At 44.5% G+C, this 20,253-nt stretch overlaps 1 protein-coding gene across 1 annotated transcript; it reads right to left on the bottom strand.

Annotated features, from left to right (window-relative positions):
- Positions 1–974: 974 nt before the first annotated feature.
- Positions 975–19,560, bottom strand: g6pca.1 (glucose-6-phosphatase a, catalytic subunit, tandem duplicate 1). The gene is made up of 5 exons (XM_034118975.1): positions 19,169–19,560; positions 18,976–19,085; positions 4,208–4,313; positions 4,006–4,121; positions 975–1,889 (listed from the first exon to the last, which is right to left on the bottom strand). The coding sequence occupies exons 1-5, from the start codon at positions 19,384–19,386 to the stop codon at positions 1,384–1,386; spliced, it is 1,056 nt and encodes a 351-aa protein (XP_033974866.1). The 5' UTR covers positions 19,387–19,560; the 3' UTR covers positions 975–1,383.
- Between the last annotated feature and the right edge of the window lie 693 nt (positions 19,561–20,253).

Genomic DNA, 20,253 nt, shown 5'->3' with positions numbered 1-20,253 from the left:
ACCATTAGCAGCTAATGAAAACTCAGTTTTTGACATAAAAATTGAATTATGGATCATCAATCATTTTTCAAAGTGACAGACACATTGGATTAACCTATGGATTAACCTTCAGCTGCGTTTTTCTCGTTTTTGATCAGAATTGTTATTCTGCAAAAGGTGAGCATATCTCCGTGTTTTGCTACCTAAAGCTACGTCGTGTGATGTCTGTATTTGCTTCCCCTGTCGCGAGTTCTGATCGCTCAGTGATGATACTTATATTTCTAGAATATGTGGAATCTCAGCATGTAAGCTTGTTTGTGCATATCCGATAAGTATATCGATTGATTTATACCTAGAGTGCGTTAGCATTTTTTCGCTCAGGGCTCATTTAGACGCTTATTGTGAGACTTGTGTTTTGTTTCGGTAAACATGGTTCATATCATCAGTTAGATGCGTTTCCTCTGAGTAGGACACATGCATAGTTTATTACATTTTAAGAAGCCCTGAGACACAGTTTCGTGAGAAAAAAAACGGGGGAAAAAAGCCCCTTAACAGGTTAAATGGGAATTAAATCAGTGTTCCCAAAGCCCCGGTGTTCTGCAGTTTGTGTGGGCCTACTGTACTGTTGCACAGTTTATGCTGTAAAAACTATGTCCAGGACAAGGTGTTTGGAAGTTTTGGAAGATTCATAGCTAACCACACTGAAGTTATGGAGGTATTGATCAGTCTTCTCATATTTTTAAGCCTCAAATTGTCCTTCCCCCCCCCCCCCCTCTAACATCACCAGAAGTCATAATTTAAGGGGTCTTTTCTCAAAAAAAATTACCGGGGGAGCACCCCCCCGGACCCCCCTAGTATTGTTTGATCACCATTACCACAGCCCCACCTAAAATATTTTCCACCAGCCGCCACTGGTAGGTAGGCCATCCAGTTATTTTAGAATAATTGGTCGTGCTTTTTACAGCGCCACGGCTTCCACAGATGACATTTTTTTATGTATTTATTGTCAAAGCATTTAATGTATTCATTGCTATCGGGATGTTAAGAGCATTCCATGGAATTAAGTGAATTACCTACCCCACCTTTAATATAACATTGGCGAAGTCCAGCTAGCTGCATACCCGTTAAGCTAAGCTAATAGGCTGCTGGCTGTAGCTTCAGTGCTACTAGGCCTACAGACATACAGTAAGAGTGGTATCAATCTCACTCTCTAAATTAGAGATTAGGCACAATTCCTGAAATGTCAAACTACAGTACATATTCCTTAAAGGAACTGATATCCACGCAAGCACATTAAATTCAGGAACAAAGTCCTAAAAGTCTAAATGTCCTTGTGCATTAAACACGAGGTACACATAGAAAACGAATCTAATAATTGACTTTAAACAAGAAGTTGTTCCTGAATCACACCTTCTTGTCATCTCTATTTCCTTTGCAGATCCAGAGCATAGCCCAGGGAACCAGAGTGGTCGGGATTAAAAGTGCAACCGCGCTTTTAACAAAAGACAGGAAATAGTAAATCATGTCATAATCAGAGGCAAATGTCCATCCATCCAACAGCTGGAGCAGAAATAGGGAGACAATAATACATCCAATCTTAAAACCGGTGCTTGTATATTTCTTAGTCTCAGTGTAGAGGGGCGAGTGCAGGCCGAGGCCCAGGCCGAAAAGCGTGCCCATGTTACGCAGGAGGCTGGCGAAGGGCGTGGAGTCCATGTGGACCCACTCTGCCCTCACACACCACTTCTGGGCTTTTTCCAACGTCCACAGAAGGTCCACACCCACAGCTTTAAGCAGCAGGTAGAAGCCAACAGCGAATGAGGTCAAGAAGAGAGTTGTGTAGAAGTATTTCTTCATGCTGGCGCTGTAGATCCATTTCTCCTTCGAGACAACTTCAGCAACAAGTACACCTGACACAAAAACAGAGAAGGTGATCTGTTCAACAGAGGGCCAGAAGAGCTTCATAGGATTTTAGGTGCGTAATGGTTTGATTGCACATACTTCTCACTGATATTTTTTACCTGAACACATCCACACTATTATGTGTTAGATAATTGTTGCTACATTGTATGGAAATCACGAAACATAAAAACACGTGTCGGATTATGAAGCATTTAAAACAACAATTTGAATCCCTGTTAATTCATTCACCGTGAACCTTGATTTTAAATGTCCCATGTCATGCTTTTCCGGTTATTACCTGTCCCCTTGTGTGTTATGAAGGTTTTTATGCATGTAAACGGTCTGCAAAGTCACAAACCCTCAAAGTACACCCCGTAGCAAGTAAAACTCTAACACAGAAAATACCTGTCTATGCTGCCCCAGAACGCCTCGTTGGAGATTTCTCTTTTTCCATTGTTTTCTTCCTGGGTACAGTGACGTGCCCATACCCAAATGGACCCATTGGTCCAAATGGACCAATCCGTGGAGCCGTTATGTTACGTCCGCGGAGCCGTTACGTTAAGTCTGTGGATTGGTCCAAATGGACCAATCGGCGGACTTCCTCACACACACACACAGGCCGTTTCTCAATCTCGAGGAAACTGGCTTCCAAGCCAATATTTCAAGGATGCTACGTCATCGAGTGCCGCCGAAGGACTGTTCCAATCTCCAGCATACTTGGAATTCCACCGAGGCCGTGTCCTTGCTTTGGGGGACATTTTCGAGGCTGCACATGGGTAGACTTCGCGTCCTTAAAATCCCCACAATGCTTTGCGCACGGACCAATTTCCCCAAATCTGTGGTGGAAAATGTAAGGCGGGGCCTCTCATATGACGCACACCTGCACACTTGCTAGCCTGTTCCACTCTTCGTTTTCCGAATGCCAGGAAGGATTCTTGCCTAGCTTCTGAAGGAAGTGACTCGGAAGACATGTGCTACCAAGCAAGTGTACTCGCGATTGAGAAACACCCACGCTCAATCTTTTCTCAGCTGCAGCTCCGCCGATTTACAGCGAGGCTGTGAGTCGGGTGTGAGTGTGAGTGAGTGTGGGTGTTTCTCAATCGCGAGTAAAGCTGCTGCAGAGCCACTATTTCAAGCATACTACTTAATCGAGTGCCGCCGAAGTACTGTTCCAATCTCCAGCATACTTGGAAATCTACCGAGCCCGGCGTACTCCGTTTGGAGACATTTCGAGGCTGCACATGAGTAGACTCCGCGGTCTTAAAATCCCCACAATGCTTTGCGCACGGACCAATTTCCAAAATCTTTGGCGGAAAATGTAAGGCGAGGCCTATCATATGACGCACACCTGCACACTTGCTAGCGTGTTCCACTCTTCGTTTTCCGAATGCCAGGAAGTATTCTTGGCTCGCTTCTGAAGCAAGATGCTTGGCATACTCGCGATTGAGAAACACCCTGTGTGTGTGTGTGTGTGTGTGTGTGTGTGTGTGTGTGTGTGTGTGTGTGTGTGTGTGTGTGTGTGTGTGTGTGTGTGTGTGTGTGTGTGTGTGTGTGTGTGTGTGTGTGTGTGTGTGTGTGTGTGTGTGTGTGTGTGTGTGTGTTCGGGCTGGGTTTTGCTGTGTCTCGCTGTCTCGCAGACGGCCATTGGGCTCATAGAGAGGGGGGGGGGGGGGGGGGGGGGGGGCAGGAGCTCCAACAAGCCGTTTAGGACAGAGAGTGAATACACATACTATACAGAGATGCTGTATGAGAAACCAATGTGATTTTGGAAAATTGCACAATATAAATCTATTTTAGTATACCTCAACATGACATGGGACCTTTAAGAGTGCAGGGACAAATGAAAACTCACCTGGTAGTGCCTCTCGGGGCCAAAATAAGTATTACAACAACAAACACTTGATCCTGAAAGAAAAACACTTCCCAAAACTCCATCTATTTTCACAGATGGAATAAAAGTAGCTAAGAAAATGCATCCTACCTCTTAAGTCATAAACACAAAAGAGAAAACACTGAGGATCAGACGATATTTTTTTATCTCACTTGCCTCTTAGGACTTCCATATGCCATAAATTGTTCATCAACACAAAATGTATGACTGTTGAATATTTCTAGCAGACTTACCTGTAAGGACTCCAGCAACAACCTGGTGGGGGAAGTGTGCAGCCATGTAGACCCTGGACATGCAGACCACCAGCACTACCAGCAGCATGAGCGTCCACAGGCCTACCTGAAATAATCTGACCAAGAAGGAAAACTGAGCAAGAGTGCACAACAGATTATTAATGTTTCAAATAAATAATTGGTTGTATTTCCAAAGACTCACTTGCACAGTAAAGGGGGGCATCGCTTCTCTTTGGCAATAACTAGTAGCGCTGTCACCATCACATACCAGACCCCAGCTGCACCCATAGCATGACCTGAGGGGCTTCCTGTAGGGAACAGACTTACTGTGAGACTTCACCAAATCAATATACATCACATCATTTGTGTCATGGAACACAAATAGGAATGTATTAGCAGTTAGAAGGCAGCTTTTATTTTGAAATGTACTTTGAAAGAGATGGCACTTCCTTTGTGGCTATGACCACTTCCTTAAGTTCCAGGAAGTCCTTTTACACTAGGGGTGTTTCTCAATCGCGAGTAAAGCTGCTTCAGAGACACTATTTCAAGCATACTACGTCATCGAGTGCCGCCGAAGTACTGTTCCAATCTCCAGTATACTTGGAAATCTACCGAGCCCGGCGTACTCCGTTTGGAGAAATATCGAGTGTGCACATGAGTAGACTTCGCGGCCTTAAAATCCCCACAATGCTTTGCGCACGGACCAATTTCCCCAAATCTGTGGCGGAAGATGTAAGGCGGGGCCTCTCATATGACGCACACCTGCACACTTGCTAGCCTGTTCCACTCTTTGTTTTCCGAATGGCAGGAAGTATTCTTGACTCGCTTCTGAAGCAAGATGCTCGGCAGACATGTGCTACCAAGCAAGCGTACTCGCGATTGAGAAACACCCCTGGGTTGCGGTCGAATAGTCCAAAAATCAGCTCCTAAGTTCTAACCCTATCGTCTATTCCTTGACCTCTGAGTGAAACGTCACGGGGTTAAGGGATAGTGGATAGGAGAATTCAAAAGGATTTAGGAGAAGAGACTGCGGTACTTTAGAGAATCCGACTGCACTTTCACTATCCGACGTGTTTATGATGCGCCAGCGGAGGTCATAAATGTGCGCCTGCTGCTGTGGGGAAACTATGGAAACTACAGTTTTCTATACAGCGGACTACAACATGGATGTTTAATAAGAACGAGGGACTACTGTAAACTCATCTAGAGACTGCACCGTGCTCTGATGCTGTTGTTTTATGCTTTATGAACGGGGACAACAGAGAAACATATTCTTCATGACCAAAGTTGGAATTGAAATAAAAAAGGAAAGTGAAACTTATGCTCGTCACCCTCTCCCTCCGGTCCACATTAATACAAATGATCCCAATACGTATGATTGTATGAAAAGATCTTAAAATCAATACAAATGTATTTATTATAAACGTTAGTCCTTAACATCTATCACTGTGTATATCACCATTCAAACATATTTTAAAAGTTGAACAAACCCCACACAGCTCAGTAAAGACTGTGAAATGTTGACTTTATTTGATCATTTCAGTAAAAACTAACGTTCATATTTCTTTTTTTGATTATAATAGCCTACTGATGAACGTTCAAAACAAAGCACTTTGGCAACTTACCACATACGTTTTAAAATGCTTAATAAGCACCGTAACTTTCATGATATCATTTCTCGTTCATAATCGGTTGTTTCCGTGAACGGCCGACTGTTGTGTGACGGCAAATGCCGCGGCCCACGGCCGCAAGGCATTGTGGGGCAGCATTTTCTCCTCTCCTTTAGGTTAGGGAGGTCCAGTGGTTCCTAAGCTAAAGGAGGTTATAAAGGAAGTTTGAAACCTCCTTTCCTTTCATTTAGAGAATTCGAACGGCACTTATCATGGCTGCCACTGAGGGACTTCCGGGTCATTTCACTCCGTTAGGAAGGTTCCTAAGCTAAATGGACTATTCGACCGCAACCATGGACACTAATGCAATAAGCATGTAATGGGAGCACTCGCTGCAGAATCCCCATCCATCCTTCGTTCTAAGCCCTAAACGTGGTATTATCAGTAAGTCGGTGGTGAAGGATGAGGTGGCGTTGTCACAGGGTTTGAGAAGTTTGCTGATGGTGGAGAACAGACGCTTGGGGTTGCTGGAGCCAGGCTGAAAGAGTTGTGAGTAGTAATTAGACCGGGCTGCTTTGAGTGCGTTACTGTACTGCTGGAGATAGTCTTTGTAGATTTGAAGATGGACTGTTAGTGTGGTTTTCTTGTGTTGGCGTTCAAGTTGACGTTTCCTTGATTTCATTTGGCGGAGTTCGGGGGTATACCAGGGGGCGGAGTGTAAGAAAGAGACATTTTTAGTTTTTGTGGGGGCCAGTTCATTGAGACAGAAGGAGAGGGTGCTGTTATAATAGTCCACAAGTTCAGATGGGTTTTCAGAAAGTGGGGGTGGGGAGACAGACATCTTGCAGGTAATGGAGGCAGTGATTGCTGAAGGTGAGATGGATTTGAGATTTCTGTAGGTTATTGTGTGTTTTTGCTTTTGGGCGGGGATGGGGATGTTGATGTCCATAATGTTGCATTGCATATTTACCTGCAATAACCTGTTCTTGTAAAAAGTTAATTTATTCTGTAAATGTTAAGAACATATCATTGTTTTATGTGTACTTATGGAGAAATGTATTTTGTTTCAGTTTCCCACTTCTTACCATTAAAATCCCTGCCAAATACAACACCTGCCTGTTCCTTGGAGGAATGATGCTGAGGAGAGTTTAGCTGGCTGTTAAGTTTCAATATCCATACATTGAAACGAGAACAGTACAGTGAAATGATACCTACATTACAGAAGAACTGGATATAGATATGGATTTATGTGAGTATGATGCTCTGCTTGCTGCATATCCAAAGTCATACAGCCCAGACACATACTGCTTACAACAAGTTATTGTAATTCAACATCATGGAGGATGAGTTGAAATCAACATCGGACAAGGAAAGTCTTAAAACACGTTCTCATGTATCCCACAGTAGTAAATCCGCCCGCTTTGCTAAATCCTCACGCTCTTCAACAGCAACAAGTGTTAGCATGGCAGCTACTAAGGCACGTGCGGAAGCTAATGCAGCTCAGGCTAGGGCAGCCTTTTCACAACGAGAAATGGATATAAAAATTGAGAAAGCTCGTATCGAAGCGAGAATGGATGCTCTTCAGCATGAGAAAGAAGCAGAGTCAGCACTCGCTAAAGCACTGGTCATGGAAGCTGCTGCTGCTGAGTTAGGCTCCCGAAGTAGTGTGGAAGAGATAGAGTCCTTAACTTCTCAGATAAGTTCACATCAGAAAGTCAGTGAATATATAGCTCAACACACAACTATAAATGTTAACCCAACAGTCAAGCATGAGTCTGACTCACGTCGTCTAGAGCAGTGGTTCTCAACTGGTGGGTCGCGACCGTTTCGAGTGGGTCGCAGATGTGTCAGTGAAGAAAAAAAAATGGAAAGAAAAATTGAAAAAAAAAAAATTTCCTTTTTTTTTTTTGGGAAAAAAGTCAAACTTTTATTTTGAAGGCCCGATTTTCTAACGCTGTGCATGCAGTAGGCGCAGGGCTGGAAGTACCGGAGACCATACACGGTTTTGAAAACTTCTGTCACGTAGTGATCATCTTCTCAATAAAACATCTTTGCTGATGTTTTTTCGAGTCTTCTGGCCAATCAGAATCAAGATTGTTGCCGGAAGTCCCCACGGAGAATAACTTCTAACTATCTCCTCTTTGCTCTTCTCTCTGTGAGGAGCAGCAAGCTGTCAGAACTAAGTGAAAAACAAACAATGGCATAAAATATTATTAATATGTCGGGTAGTAATAGATTTATTTATTTTCTTCTCAGTGTACCAGAATGCTTAGTTTATATGTTAGTATTTCAAAAAATCTCCTGGGGGACAATCCCCCCAGACCCCCCTTCTGGGGTTGGGTTTTCAGCATGTGTGCCTTTTCATGTTAGTTCAGCTTTGATTCCATCATCTCATTAAACCTTTTTTATTTTAGTTCTGTGAAGGGATATAAGGGATGCACTGTACTTCACTTTAATTAATAATGTATGCTGAAAAGCGTATATATTACTGCACGATCTTTTGTTGAATAGATTTGAGTGGTTCAAAATTTCGGGTCGCGATCTATTGACTAAGGAAAAAGTGGGTCCCGAGGCCTGACCAGTTGAGAACCACTGGTCTAGAGCAACAGTCTGATTCACGTCAACAGGGACTACAGTCTGACTCACGTCAACAGGGACTACAGTCTGACTCACGTCTTCTAGAGCAGCAGTCTGACTCACGTCATCTACAGCAGCAGTCTGATTCACGTCAACAGGGACTACAGTCCGACTCACGTCATATGGGGCTACAGTCTGACACACGTTCTCTAGAGCATAAGTTCAGCCCGTATCAGGTTCATCATGAGCATCCTGACGCAAACCCTTTCAGCAAAGCAACCAACAGCATTCTAAATCACACCACCAGGACCAACATCAGGGCAGTTTTTATGGAGACCAGCATCAGACTGTCACACCATTTCATGATAATGAACAAGCTCTCAATCAAAACCGCTCATATTCTCATTATTACCCAGATCAAAGAAAATAAATGTCAGAACTTGCCAAATTTCTAGCCAAAAGCCAGCTGGTGCTAGGCGGATTGACAACATTTGATGATCAGCCGGAACATTTCCTCGGGTGGAAGTCAACGTTCAACAGCTCTGTGGAGGGTCTGGATCTTTCTGCTCATGAACAAATTGACTTACTCATAAAATGGTTGGGGCCAGAGTCAAGCAAACAAGCACGTCGACTCAAATCAGTCAATGTCAGACACCCGTTGGTCGGCCTCAAAATGATTTGGACAAGGCTGGAGGAAAGTTACGGCTCACCTGAAGCCATAGAGAGTGCTCTGTTTTCTAAAATAGAAAACTTTCCAAGGATTTCTAATAAAGAGAACCACAAGCTGCGTGAGCTTGGTGACCTGCTCTTTGAACTAGAAGCAGCCAAAGAGGATGGATACCTACCTGGCTTGACCTTCTTGGACACAGCAAGAGGTGTGGGTCCTATTGTAGACAAGCTGCCTTTTCATCTGCAGGAAAAGTGGATGTCTGTAGGTTCCAGATACAAAGAAGAACATGGAGTAGCCTTTCCACCTTTCTCCATTTTTTCTCAGTTCATACAACGTGAGGCCAAGGCTAGGAACGACCCCAGCTTCAATACCACAGTCTCTACTACACCTTTGATAAAGGAAAGACCAGTAGGAAATCCCATCAGCAAATACCCTGTCACAGTGCATAAAACCAGTGTGTCCATCGAAACTGCCAACAATGCAGAGACATCATCAGAAGATCCTGGAAAATATGCCCGATACACAAGAAACCTCACGCACTTGGGAAATGCAAGAGTTTCAGAGCCATGCTTCTTGAGGATAGGAAGAAATTACTCAAAGAAAAGGGCATATGTTTTCGCTGTTGTGCCTCAACTTCTCATCAGGCCAAGAACTGCGAAATAGTGGTAAAATGTGCAGAGTGTGAAAGTGAGAGACATTTAACAGCACTTCATCCAGGTCGTGCTCCACACCTACCAAAGCCATCAGGTCCCTATAAAGAACATGGCGGGGAGCAGGTAACTTCCTTCGCGCACTTATCTAACCAAGCCGCACAACCAATGTGCACACAAGTCTGTGGAGACAGTTTCAGTGGAATGTCATGTTCTAAGATATGTCTGGTAAATGTATATCCATGTGATCGTCGTGAAGAAAGTAAGAGAATGTATGCCATTTTGGATGACCAAAGTAATGTCTCATTAGCCAGGACGGAATTCTTTGATGTGTTTAACGTTCAGGGAATGCCAGCACCATATGTCTTAAGAACCTGCGCAGGGGTTGTTGATGTATCCGGTAAAAGAGCTCAAGGGTTCATTGTGGAGTCACTCGACGGAAAGACAAGCATCCCTCTCCCAACTCTTATAGAGTGCAATCAGGTGCCGAACAATAGAGAAGAAATTCCTACTCCTGAAGCCGCATATCACCACAGCCACATGCGGGCCATAGCTAATGAACTACCAGCACTTGATGACAATGCAGATATCCTGTTACTCCTGGGACGGGACATTCTACAAGTCCACAAAGTCCGGAAACAGTTTAATGGTCCTTATGATGCTCCGTATGCACAAAAACTGGATCTTGGATGGGTCATTGTAGGTGATGTGTGCCTTGGTGGTGCACACAAGAAAAAAGAGGTCAGCACTCTGAAAACCTGTATCCTTGAGAATGGTCGACCAAGCCATTTGACACCCTGTGAGGGTCAGAGTCAAGGAGAACTTCAACCTGGGCTGCCCACAGGTCACTCCAGACTGGTCTCATATGCTAAAACCAAAGAATCGTGAAGCAGAGGAACGTTTCGGCCAGACAGTCTTTCAGAGAACTGAGAACGACTATCAACTTGCACCTTCATCAGAACCAACTATTCCCAGACTAGAACTCTGTGTAGCAGTACTGGCAGTAGAGGTTGCAGAGTTTGTCAAAGAAGAAATAGGGCAGAAGCTGGACAAAGTGACATTATATACTGATAGCAAAGTTGTCTTAGGATATATCTGCAATGACTCACGAAGGTTCTATGTGTATGTGCACAACAGGGTTCAACGTATAAGACAGTCAACTTGCCCAAGTCAGTGGAAGTATGTTGCCACTGACAACAATCCTGCAGATCATAGGACACGGTCTGTTTCTGCAGGTCAACTGCAAAGTGTCAACTGGCTGTCTGGACCATCGTTTCTCCTGGAGCCTGAGAACTCTACATCTGACAACAATCCTCAGTTCGAAGTGGTCGATCCAGATTCAGATGTAGAGATCCGTCCAATAGTTACGGCTTGTTCCACCAAAGTCTCAGTAAAGGAGCTTGGCACAAAACGTTTTGAACTGTTCTCATCGTGGAGTTCTCTAACGAAGAGCACAGCTCGTCTCTGTCACATTGCACAAGGTTTCAGCAAACAATCAGACAACCCCAGCTGCAGGGGACGGCATATCTGCCCAACAGGTCCCACTATTGCTGAGATCAAAAAAGCAGAGCATATAATCATTAAAAGTGTCTTCTCACCAACCTAAAAGAGACATACACAAGGCCTATCTCGGACCTTGTGCTTCTCCTGGCTTCTGGGGAGTAACAGGAAAGAGAAGAGAGGAAGTAGCTAAATGTGGCATCATTAATGACGCCAGACGGGGAGTGTCATGGAACACAAATAGGAATGTATTAGCAGTTAGAAGGCAGCTTTTATTTTGAAATGTACTTTGAAAAAGATGGCACTTCCTTTGTGGCTATGACCACTTCCTTAAGTTCCAGGAAGTCCTTTTACACACGGGGTGTTTCTCAATCGCGAGTAAAGCTGCTTCAGAGCCACTATTTCAAGCATACTACGTCATCGAGTGCCGCCGAAGTACTGTTCCAATCTCCAGTATACTTGGAAATCTACCGAGCCCGGCGTACTCCGTTTGGAGAAATATCGAGTCTGCACATGAGTAGACTTCGCGGTCTTAAAATCCCCACAATGCTTTGCGCACGGACCAATTTCCCCAAATCTGTGGCGGAAGATGTAAGGCGGGGCCTTTCATATGACGCACACCTGCACACTTGCTAGCGTGTTCCACACTTCGTTTTCCGAATGCCAGGAAGTATTCTTGACTCGCTTCTGAAGCAAGATGCTCGGCAGACATGTGCTACCAAGCAAGCGTACTCGCGATTGAGAAACACCCACGGACACTAATGCAATAAGCATGTAATGGGAGCACTCGCTGCAGAATCCCCATCCATTCTTCGTTCTAAGCCCTAAACGTGGCATTATCAGTAAGTCAAGTTACTAATTATTATTTTAGCTACAAGTGCTTGATATTATTTGTGGTAATATAATTTTGTAGTAAGGATAATTATAATTTTTGTAAGAACTTGTTGCTGTGTTATAGAGTGTTACGTAATGCTGTGTAATGTTGCATTGCATATTTACCTGCAATAACCTGTTCTTGTAAAAAGTACATTTATTCTGTAAATGTTAAGAACATTTACATCTGTACATTTACATCTGTACATTTACAGATACGTATACGGCGCCGTGCTGGTGGCTGCCTGTTGCTTGCAGCTCCCGGTGTTTTATTGATCTTTGTCTTTTTGTTTACATTTATCCTTAGTTGTACTTTTTTCTTTGGATATTTATTTTGTCTTGTAGCGAACTATGGCCACGTTTTATTCTGACTCGTGATTTGTGATGTGAATCCTCCGGCCGATACTCTGAATAAACCCATCAGTGTTTGACATCAAAGCTCCAGCTCTACCCCGTGTCTCCTTCCTGAGTCGGTGACTCCCACTGCATTGCTTCACAGACGTTTTCCCGCACAGTATCCACCAGGATTGTGAGGAAGTGGACTCCGGAGGCCAATGAGGCTCTACAGGACTGCTTCGAGACCACTGACTGGGACGTGCTTTGTGTGCCACATGGAGAGGACATCAACAACATGACTGACTGCATCACAGAATACATCAACTTCTGTGAACAAACAATATTACCGGCTAAAACTGTCAACTGTTTCCCCAACAATAAACCCTGGATTACTAGTGGCCTGAACACTCTTTTAAATAAGAAAAAGGAAGCTTTTAAATCTGGGGACAAATCACTGCTGAAGAGTATCCAGCATGAGCTGAGAGACAAGTTGAGGAGGGGCAGAGATTCCTACAGGAAGAAGCTGGAGACTAATGGCGCGTTTCCACTACAGCGCGGAGCACGGTTTAAGAGGGCTGTGACGTCAGCGGCCCGTTTTTGGTTGCGTTTCCACTTGGCCTAGTACCGGCCGGCGGGTCCTAATTCACAGTTTTTCTGGCCTCATAAAATCGTGGGTCTAGGGCCAGAGACAACGAGGCTGAGCCGGGCTGAGTATGCTAAACTAGAGAGAGAATCGCTGGCAAGGGGGCTACAACTACAACAAGATGGACATATTTGACCGTGATTTAATTGTAATACACGTTTCAAAATGATGCCGAAGTAACAACATACTGATACCGGTTAGTAAAAACCATGAATTAATGCTTTGACAAGTCTGCAGACAGACGGCAGGCGAAAAACCTTTTAAAATGCGTGTTTTCTAAATGAAGATTGGCTAAGCTAATGCAGTATATGCTCCGACCGTCCACACTCACAACAACGGCCTATACAGACATAAATAAAGCAGCGACTGTATTCGCCATGACACAGGCAGTCTGTGGTTTGTACTTGTTTAACTTTTGTCTAGTTTCTGAACATATATGAGGAGCTGTGAGCTCTGAGTGCTAACAGCTAACGGCTGTGTTGTTTTTCTGGGGTTCTCATTGAAGATGACGTCACGGCTCCGCCTACACTGCGTTACTATAGATCAGGGGTGGGCATTTTATGGCCCGCGGGCCACATCCGGCCCGTTGGCCGGCCCGTGTGAGGTTGATCATAAATTATAACATAATGAAAAAAAACAGCAACCTTTTCAAAATAAAAGCAACACAGCTGTATTGCTTGCATGGCGTAAATACTTTTCTAACTGTGTTGCTTTTATTTTGAAAAGGAAGCTGCTGTTTTTTTTATTTATTTACGTAAACGCTTATGCCGTAACAGCTACGAGTGATGCTGGCCGGCTAGTCCTCGAAATGTCCGCTAAGGGCAAAAAAAGAAAGATCGATACTGAATGCCGCGTTTTCAACAAGACATGGACCGCTAAGTATTTATTTACAGAAGTGAAAGGTAAAGCTGTGTGTTTAGTTTGTGGTGCGCAGGGCGCTGTGTTCAAGGAGTACAATTTGAGTCGCCACTATGCTACCAAACACGCAGATAAATACAAGAACCTGTCTGAGGAAGAGCGGGCAAAGTCGGGTCGGATGCTTTGCTAGCTAAGCTGCAAAGCCAACAACACATTTCCACAAAACATTCCACATCCAGAGATGCAGCTGTCAAGACGAGTTATGTCTTAAAAGTTAACCGTTTTCGGACGAAGAGTTCATTAAGGAGTGTTTGTTGGACACTAATATGCCCGGAGAAAAAGGAGGCATTTGAGAAAGTGCCGCTCTCCCGACGCACTGTTACGAGGAGAATTGAGGACATCGCGGGAAATCTGGAGCTTCAGCTGCAGAACAGAGCGGTCAACTTTGACTTTTTTTCCTTGGCTTTGGATGAGAGCTGCGATGTACGTGACACTGCCCAGCTACTCATCTTCCTACGTGGGATAACTACAGACTTCAAAATCACGGAGGAGCTGGCAGCCATGCAGTCAATGAAAGGTACAACAACAGGGAGTGATTTGTTCACGGAGGTAAATGCATGTGTGGAAAAGTTGGGACTGAAATGGGACAAGCTGGCAGGCGTGACAACGGATGGTTGTCCAAATCTGACAGGGAAAAATGTTGGACTATTGAAGAGAATGCAGGATAAAGTGACAGAAATTAACCCTGAGCAGAAATAGGTATTTTTGCATTGTATTATACATCAGGAAGTGTTGTGTAAGTCAGTGTTAAAAATTAACCATGTTGTTGATGTTGTAACTAAAATAGTTAACTTCATCAGGGCAAGAGCATTGAATCACAGACAGTTTGTTGCACTTTTGGAGGAAAGTGAGACTGAACATCGTGACATACCCTACCATGCAGCTGTCAGGTGGCTCAGCCTGGGCAAAGTGCTGAAAAGAGTATGGGACCTGAGAGAAGAGATTCAAGACTTCTGTGTGAAGAAAGGAAACGACATCCCACAGCTTTCAGATGCAGACTGGATGGCAGACCTTGGTTTTGCTGTAGATGTGACTGCACTAATGAGTGAACTAAATGTCAAACTGCAAGGCAAGGGCCTTTTTGTGCATGACATGTACAGTGCAGTGAAGGCTTTCATGAGAAAGCTGCAGCTTCTCTCAAGCCAAATGGAGGACAACATTCTCACACACTTGCCAACACTGAAGGAAGCCACACCATCAGCTGATCACCTCCAGAGGTACTCATCCATGTTAGAAGCACTGCATGGTGAGTTTTCAAGGCGATTTAAAGACTTCAAAACAGTTGAGAATGAAATGAACATGATCTTTTCCCCATTTACATGCCATGTGGATGATGCACCCAGTGATGTTCAGCTTGAACTCATTGACCTGCAGTCTGACACACTTCTGTCAGAGCACTTTAGGTCAGTCTCACTGCCTGAGTTTTACTCTTCCCTGAAAGAGGAGAACTTTCCACACATCAGGAGACGTGCTCAGAAGATGATGGTCCTCTTTGGATCTACCTACATATGTGAACAGACATTCTCAGTGATGAAGTTCAACAAATCCAGATACAGATCCTCTATCACTGATGATCACCTCTCAGCTGTCCTTCGCATATCCACCTCAGACATTGAACCAGATTTGGTGCACTTGTTCAAGCGCAAGACAGACTGGATTTTTCTCACTGAACAAGTCAAATTAACTGAAAAACAAAAATCAAAAGCACTCATTTCTTTTTGTATAAAGCTGATTCATTTCTTATCTTTAACATACTGTAAAACACCTTTTCAGTATTGCTATATTGAGCAGAATTAAGTTCAACTTATTTTTGATTCGGCCCCCCAACACAGTTCGAGTTTCTGAAGTGGCCCCTTGTAAAAAATAATTGCCCACCCCTGCTATAGATACTACCCCAGTTCCTAAACTGTAATGGAAAGCACAATAAAGTGAGCCAGTCCTAACGAGGCCTAGCCATACCGAGCGAGGCCGAGCGAGGCCGTATAGTAGAAATGCGCCATAAGCTCCAGCAGAACAATAGCAGGGATGTCTGGGCTGGGATGAAGGCTATCACTGGCTTCAAAGGGAGAGACAGACTGACTGTGGGCACCCTGGAGAGGGCCAACGAGCTGAACACCTTCTTCAATAGGTTTAGCTCTCTGCCCGCTGCTGTCTCCTCCACTTCCTCTTCTCACCTCACCTCCTTCTCTCAGCCTGGCGTCAGCATCCCCCCTCTGCTCACCACCTCCACTTCACACCTCTCCTCCACCACCCAGCCTGGCTTCTGCACCCCCCCTCTGCTCACATTGCCGCTGACCCCCCCCCCCCCCCCCCTCTGCTCATCTTGCCTCAGACCCCCCCCCCCCCTCTATCCCCCTGCCATCAAGCCCCCCCCCCCCCGCTTCACTGTGAGCACAGGACAGGTCCAGAGACAGATGGAAAAACTCCACCAAGGCAAGGCTGCTGGCCCTGATGGTATCAGCCCCAGGGTCCTGAGGACCTGTGCCCGCCAGCTGTCTCCTGTTCTCCAACATCTGTACAACCTGAGCCTGCACCTGGAGACCATCCCGGTGCTGTGGAAGACGTCCTGCGTTGTTCCGGTCCCTAAAAAGACGACTCCTTCTGGGCTCAATGACTATCGCCCTGTAGCACTCACATCTCATGTGATGAAGGTGCTTGAGAGACTGGTCTTGGCCCATCTCAGACCGCAGGTGAGATCATTCCTTGCCCCTCTGCAATTTGCCTACCAGCCTCACCTGGGGGTGGACGATGCCATTATTTACCTGCTGCAGCGTGCTCACTCATACCTGAATGGATCGGGTTGCACTGTGAGAATCACCTTTTTTGATTTCTCCAGCGCATTCAACACGATCCAGCCTCGGCTACTGAGTGACAAGCTGCAGGCTATGAGGGTAAACTCGTCCACCATCTCCTGGATTACCAACTACCTCACTGACAGACCACAGTACGTCCGGCTGGGCAGTGTGCTGTCTGATGTGGTGGTTGGTAGTATTGGAGCCCCACAGGGGACTGTGCTGTCTCCTTTCCTGTTCACCTTATACACCTCAGACTTTCAATACAACTCAGAGTCATGCCACCTGCAGAAGTTTTCGGATGACTCTGCAGTGGTAGGGTGTATAAGGGATGGACGGGAGGAGGAGTACAGAGCGCTGGTGGGTGATTTTGTAGAGTGGACTGGTGGAAATCATCTGCTTCTGAATGTGGCCAAGACCAGAGAGATGATCATTGATTTCAGGAGGAAGAGGACATCTCCTCCTCTGCCCCTGTGCATTCTAGGAGAGGATGTGGCCGTTGTGGAGGACTACAAGTACCTGGGAGTGCACTTAGACAATGGGCTGAACTGGAGGATCAACACTGACGCTGTGTACAAGAAGGGGATGAGCCGACTCTATTTTCTGAGGAAGCTGAGATCCTTCAACGTATGCAGTAAGATGCTGGAGATCTTCTACCAGTCTGTTGTGGCTAGTGCACTCTTCTTTGCTGCGGTCTGCTGGGGGGGCAGCATAAGAGACGGTGACACCAGCAGGATCAATAAACTGATCAGGAAAGCTGGGTCAGTCATCGGCATCAAGCTGGACCCTTTTGAAGCTGCGGTGGAGAGGAGGACACTGAACAGGCTGTTGTCCATCATGGACCCCACCCATCCTCTCCACCTGCAGCTGGACAGTCAACGGAGCTCCTTCTCCAACAGACTGCTGCAGCTCCCCTGTCACAAGGACAGATACTGGAAAACGTTCCTGCCCACTGCAATAACTCTGTACAATAAATCACCTCTGGCTGGAAGAGAACTCTCTGCTCCATAGTTTCTCTAGAAATTAAACCACGTTGTACATTTTACTCATATAATCTGTTCAATATTTATACTCCATATTCCATAATGTCATATATTTTGAATATATATATATATTTGTATATATAATATCTGCATGTATATTTTCTATTTCAACATGTATATTTTATTTTTCTTTCTATTCTTGTATATTTATTATTTTGTAGTTTTGTTTTATTGTAAAATGCCTTTTATGCTGCTGTAACAACAACAATTTCCCAATTTGGGATAAATAAAGTACGATCTATCTATCGATCTATCTATCGATCTATCTATCTATCTATCTATCTATCTATCGATCGATCGATCGATCTATCTATGGCCGTGGCCACCGTCCTGACGTCAGGACAGTGTTCAAATCGGGATCAGTTTTTATCAGATCCGTTGCAGCCCCTTTTTTAGAGATTTGGGTATGGAGGAAAATAGAGAGGGTTGTGTTTTCTGACACTTGGTGAGTTCCCTGGAACACCGGGGACACATATTCATGTATAAAAGACGTACAAAAGTGCATTTTGCATGATAGGTCCCCTTTAAAATCCCTGCCAAATACAACACCTGCCTGTTCCTTGGAGAAATGATGCTGAGGAGAGTTTAGCTGGCTGTTAAGTTTCAACATCCGGAGACCGTTTTTCAAATTATTTTAAACTTTAAACAATAATTTCAAAGTCAACGCCAGAACAACTTGTTTTAACCTAAGAATGATGATTAGATACTGTTTGAAAAGGACCTTTGTTGTGTAACCTCTTTGCATTAAGTGCGTTGTATATGTGCTGGATTTTCTTTTTTTTAAATTGCGGAATCCAAAGTCATTTCCATCACAAGCATTTTAAGATACAAATCACTACACAGTGCCAAAGGTACTAGAGTACCTTTTTATAACCTAGTTATCACATTCATTCAAAGAAAGCAATGAGTGTCTGCCAAACACTCAAGATATTATCTGGCAATCAAGTACTTTAAGTGGAACTATGCCAATGTTCTAAATTCATACATGTTACTCCTATGGTCTGATAAAAGTCAAATCAAGCACTAGTGTGCTTAAACTCAAATTTGTTGTCGTGAGGTTATCGGGTATAAAGTATTGAACCCCTCTAAAGACCATTTTTAGCTCATTTGGGTATAAAAAAACTAACAAAAAACACTGTCTTTGAGAGAAATTAATTTGTGAAGATCTTCACAAATATTGATTGAACTCTCCTAAGCCCTGCAGATATCATATTGGAGTTCTTAATTTAGTTGTGCTCCCCTTTAATTATCAACAAGGCTAATGGTTGACTTTGCTAGATAAACCATTCCATTCAGTCAATCAGTTTTTCAAGACAATAACAATCATCACGTGATCCACTGCAGGTCATGAAGTGTACCTGGTCCAGTCTCACATGTTATCGGAAATTGCTGCAGAGAAGGGGCCGCTCCCGCTCCATAAAACCGGGTCTCATGGACCCACCAGTACGGCCTCTCCCCAAACAGAACCCTGTCATGAAAACAACAATAAACTCAAAATACAACATTTATTTGTATGCGTTTCAATAGGCATTACTTCCAACAGTTGTTTACCATTTCAGGACCAAGTTGAGCCAGTCTCCGAGGACGGCCACCCAGATGAGCCTGAGCCCCGTGTCCCTCCGCAGGTGGAACCAGATCGGGAAGAAGCAGAAGAACGTGGTGTGCAAGTCGGCCACTGTGGACGCCAGGCTGAACAAGCCCTCATGTCTGCTGTGTGTGGTCTGCAGATGGACCACCAGCTCTACCCCCCAACTGTGGAGAAGATCCATGATATCACAACCTCCTGCCTGAGGCTAGTGCACTAAATCTGAGTCTAGGTTTCTCAGTTAGGTTGCTGCCAAGCTCTTCCCAGCCAGGCAGTCCCCTCTGTGCTGCCTGTGTGATCCCCATCGGACTTTAATCAAGGCTAGCCCATTTTGTTTGCCTTTGGGACAGTGCAGACAGGTTCCTTAACCTTTACCCCCCCCCTCGTTCTAAAATACATCTAACACAAATCAATCACTAGCCAGGAAAAGGCTAGTCACTGTGACCTTTTTACCTGTGCTGGACTATGGTGATTTGATACATATGAATGCACCTGCCCATTGCCTGGAAAGGTTAGATGTCGCCTATCACAGTGCTCTGAGATTTGTTACTAACTGTAAAGCACTTACTCATCACTGTACCCTGTATGCCAAGGCAGGTCTGCCGTCACTTACTGTACGGAGGCTCAGTCACTGGTACATATTCATATATAAAGCTATGTTGGGTAAACTCCCAACTTATATCTGCTCTTTGATCTCACGGAGAGTGGCAAGTAGCTATTGCCTGAGATCACAGGATGTGTTTTTATTACATGTGCCAAGTGCTAGGACTGTTTTAGGTACTAAAGCTGTTATGTGCGCTGCTCCTCTGGCTTGGAACACTATGCAATTTCTTTTTCAACTGAGCATTTTGATTCCCTTGCATAATTTTAAAGCGCGGCTGGATGAAATGTTATTAGATACCTGTCATTGTGAATAGGTTGCTAATTTATACCCCTGTAATTATGTTGTGATGTCCTTTTGTTTTCTGTTGTTTTTATGTGTAACCAATGTACTGCAGGTCTCCCTTGAAAAAGAGATCGTTGATCTCAATGGGATTTTTAACCTGGTTAA

This window comes from Trematomus bernacchii, unplaced genomic scaffold (genome assembly GCF_902827165.1).
Source record: "Trematomus bernacchii unplaced genomic scaffold, fTreBer1.1, whole genome shotgun sequence".
NCBI classification, from domain to species: Eukaryota; Metazoa; Chordata; class Actinopteri; order Perciformes; family Nototheniidae; genus Trematomus; species Trematomus bernacchii.
The sequence above is the reverse complement of the archived record's forward strand: the minus strand, read 5'-3'. Positions and strand labels throughout refer to the sequence as shown.

Coding starts and splice junctions, on each gene's coding strand:
- g6pca.1 (XM_034118975.1), bottom strand. CDS start 19,386: ATGGATCTTCTCCACAGTTGGGGGGTAGAGCTGGTGGTCCATCTGCAG. Junction 19,086..19,168: donor CTCAACTTGGTCCTGAAATG/GTAAACAACTGT, acceptor TTTTCATGACAG/GGTTCTGTTTGGGGAGAGGC. Junction 1,890..4,005: donor TGTTGCTGGAGTCCTTACAG/GTAAGTCTGCTA, acceptor TTTTTGTGTCAG/GTGTACTTGTTGCTGAAGTT.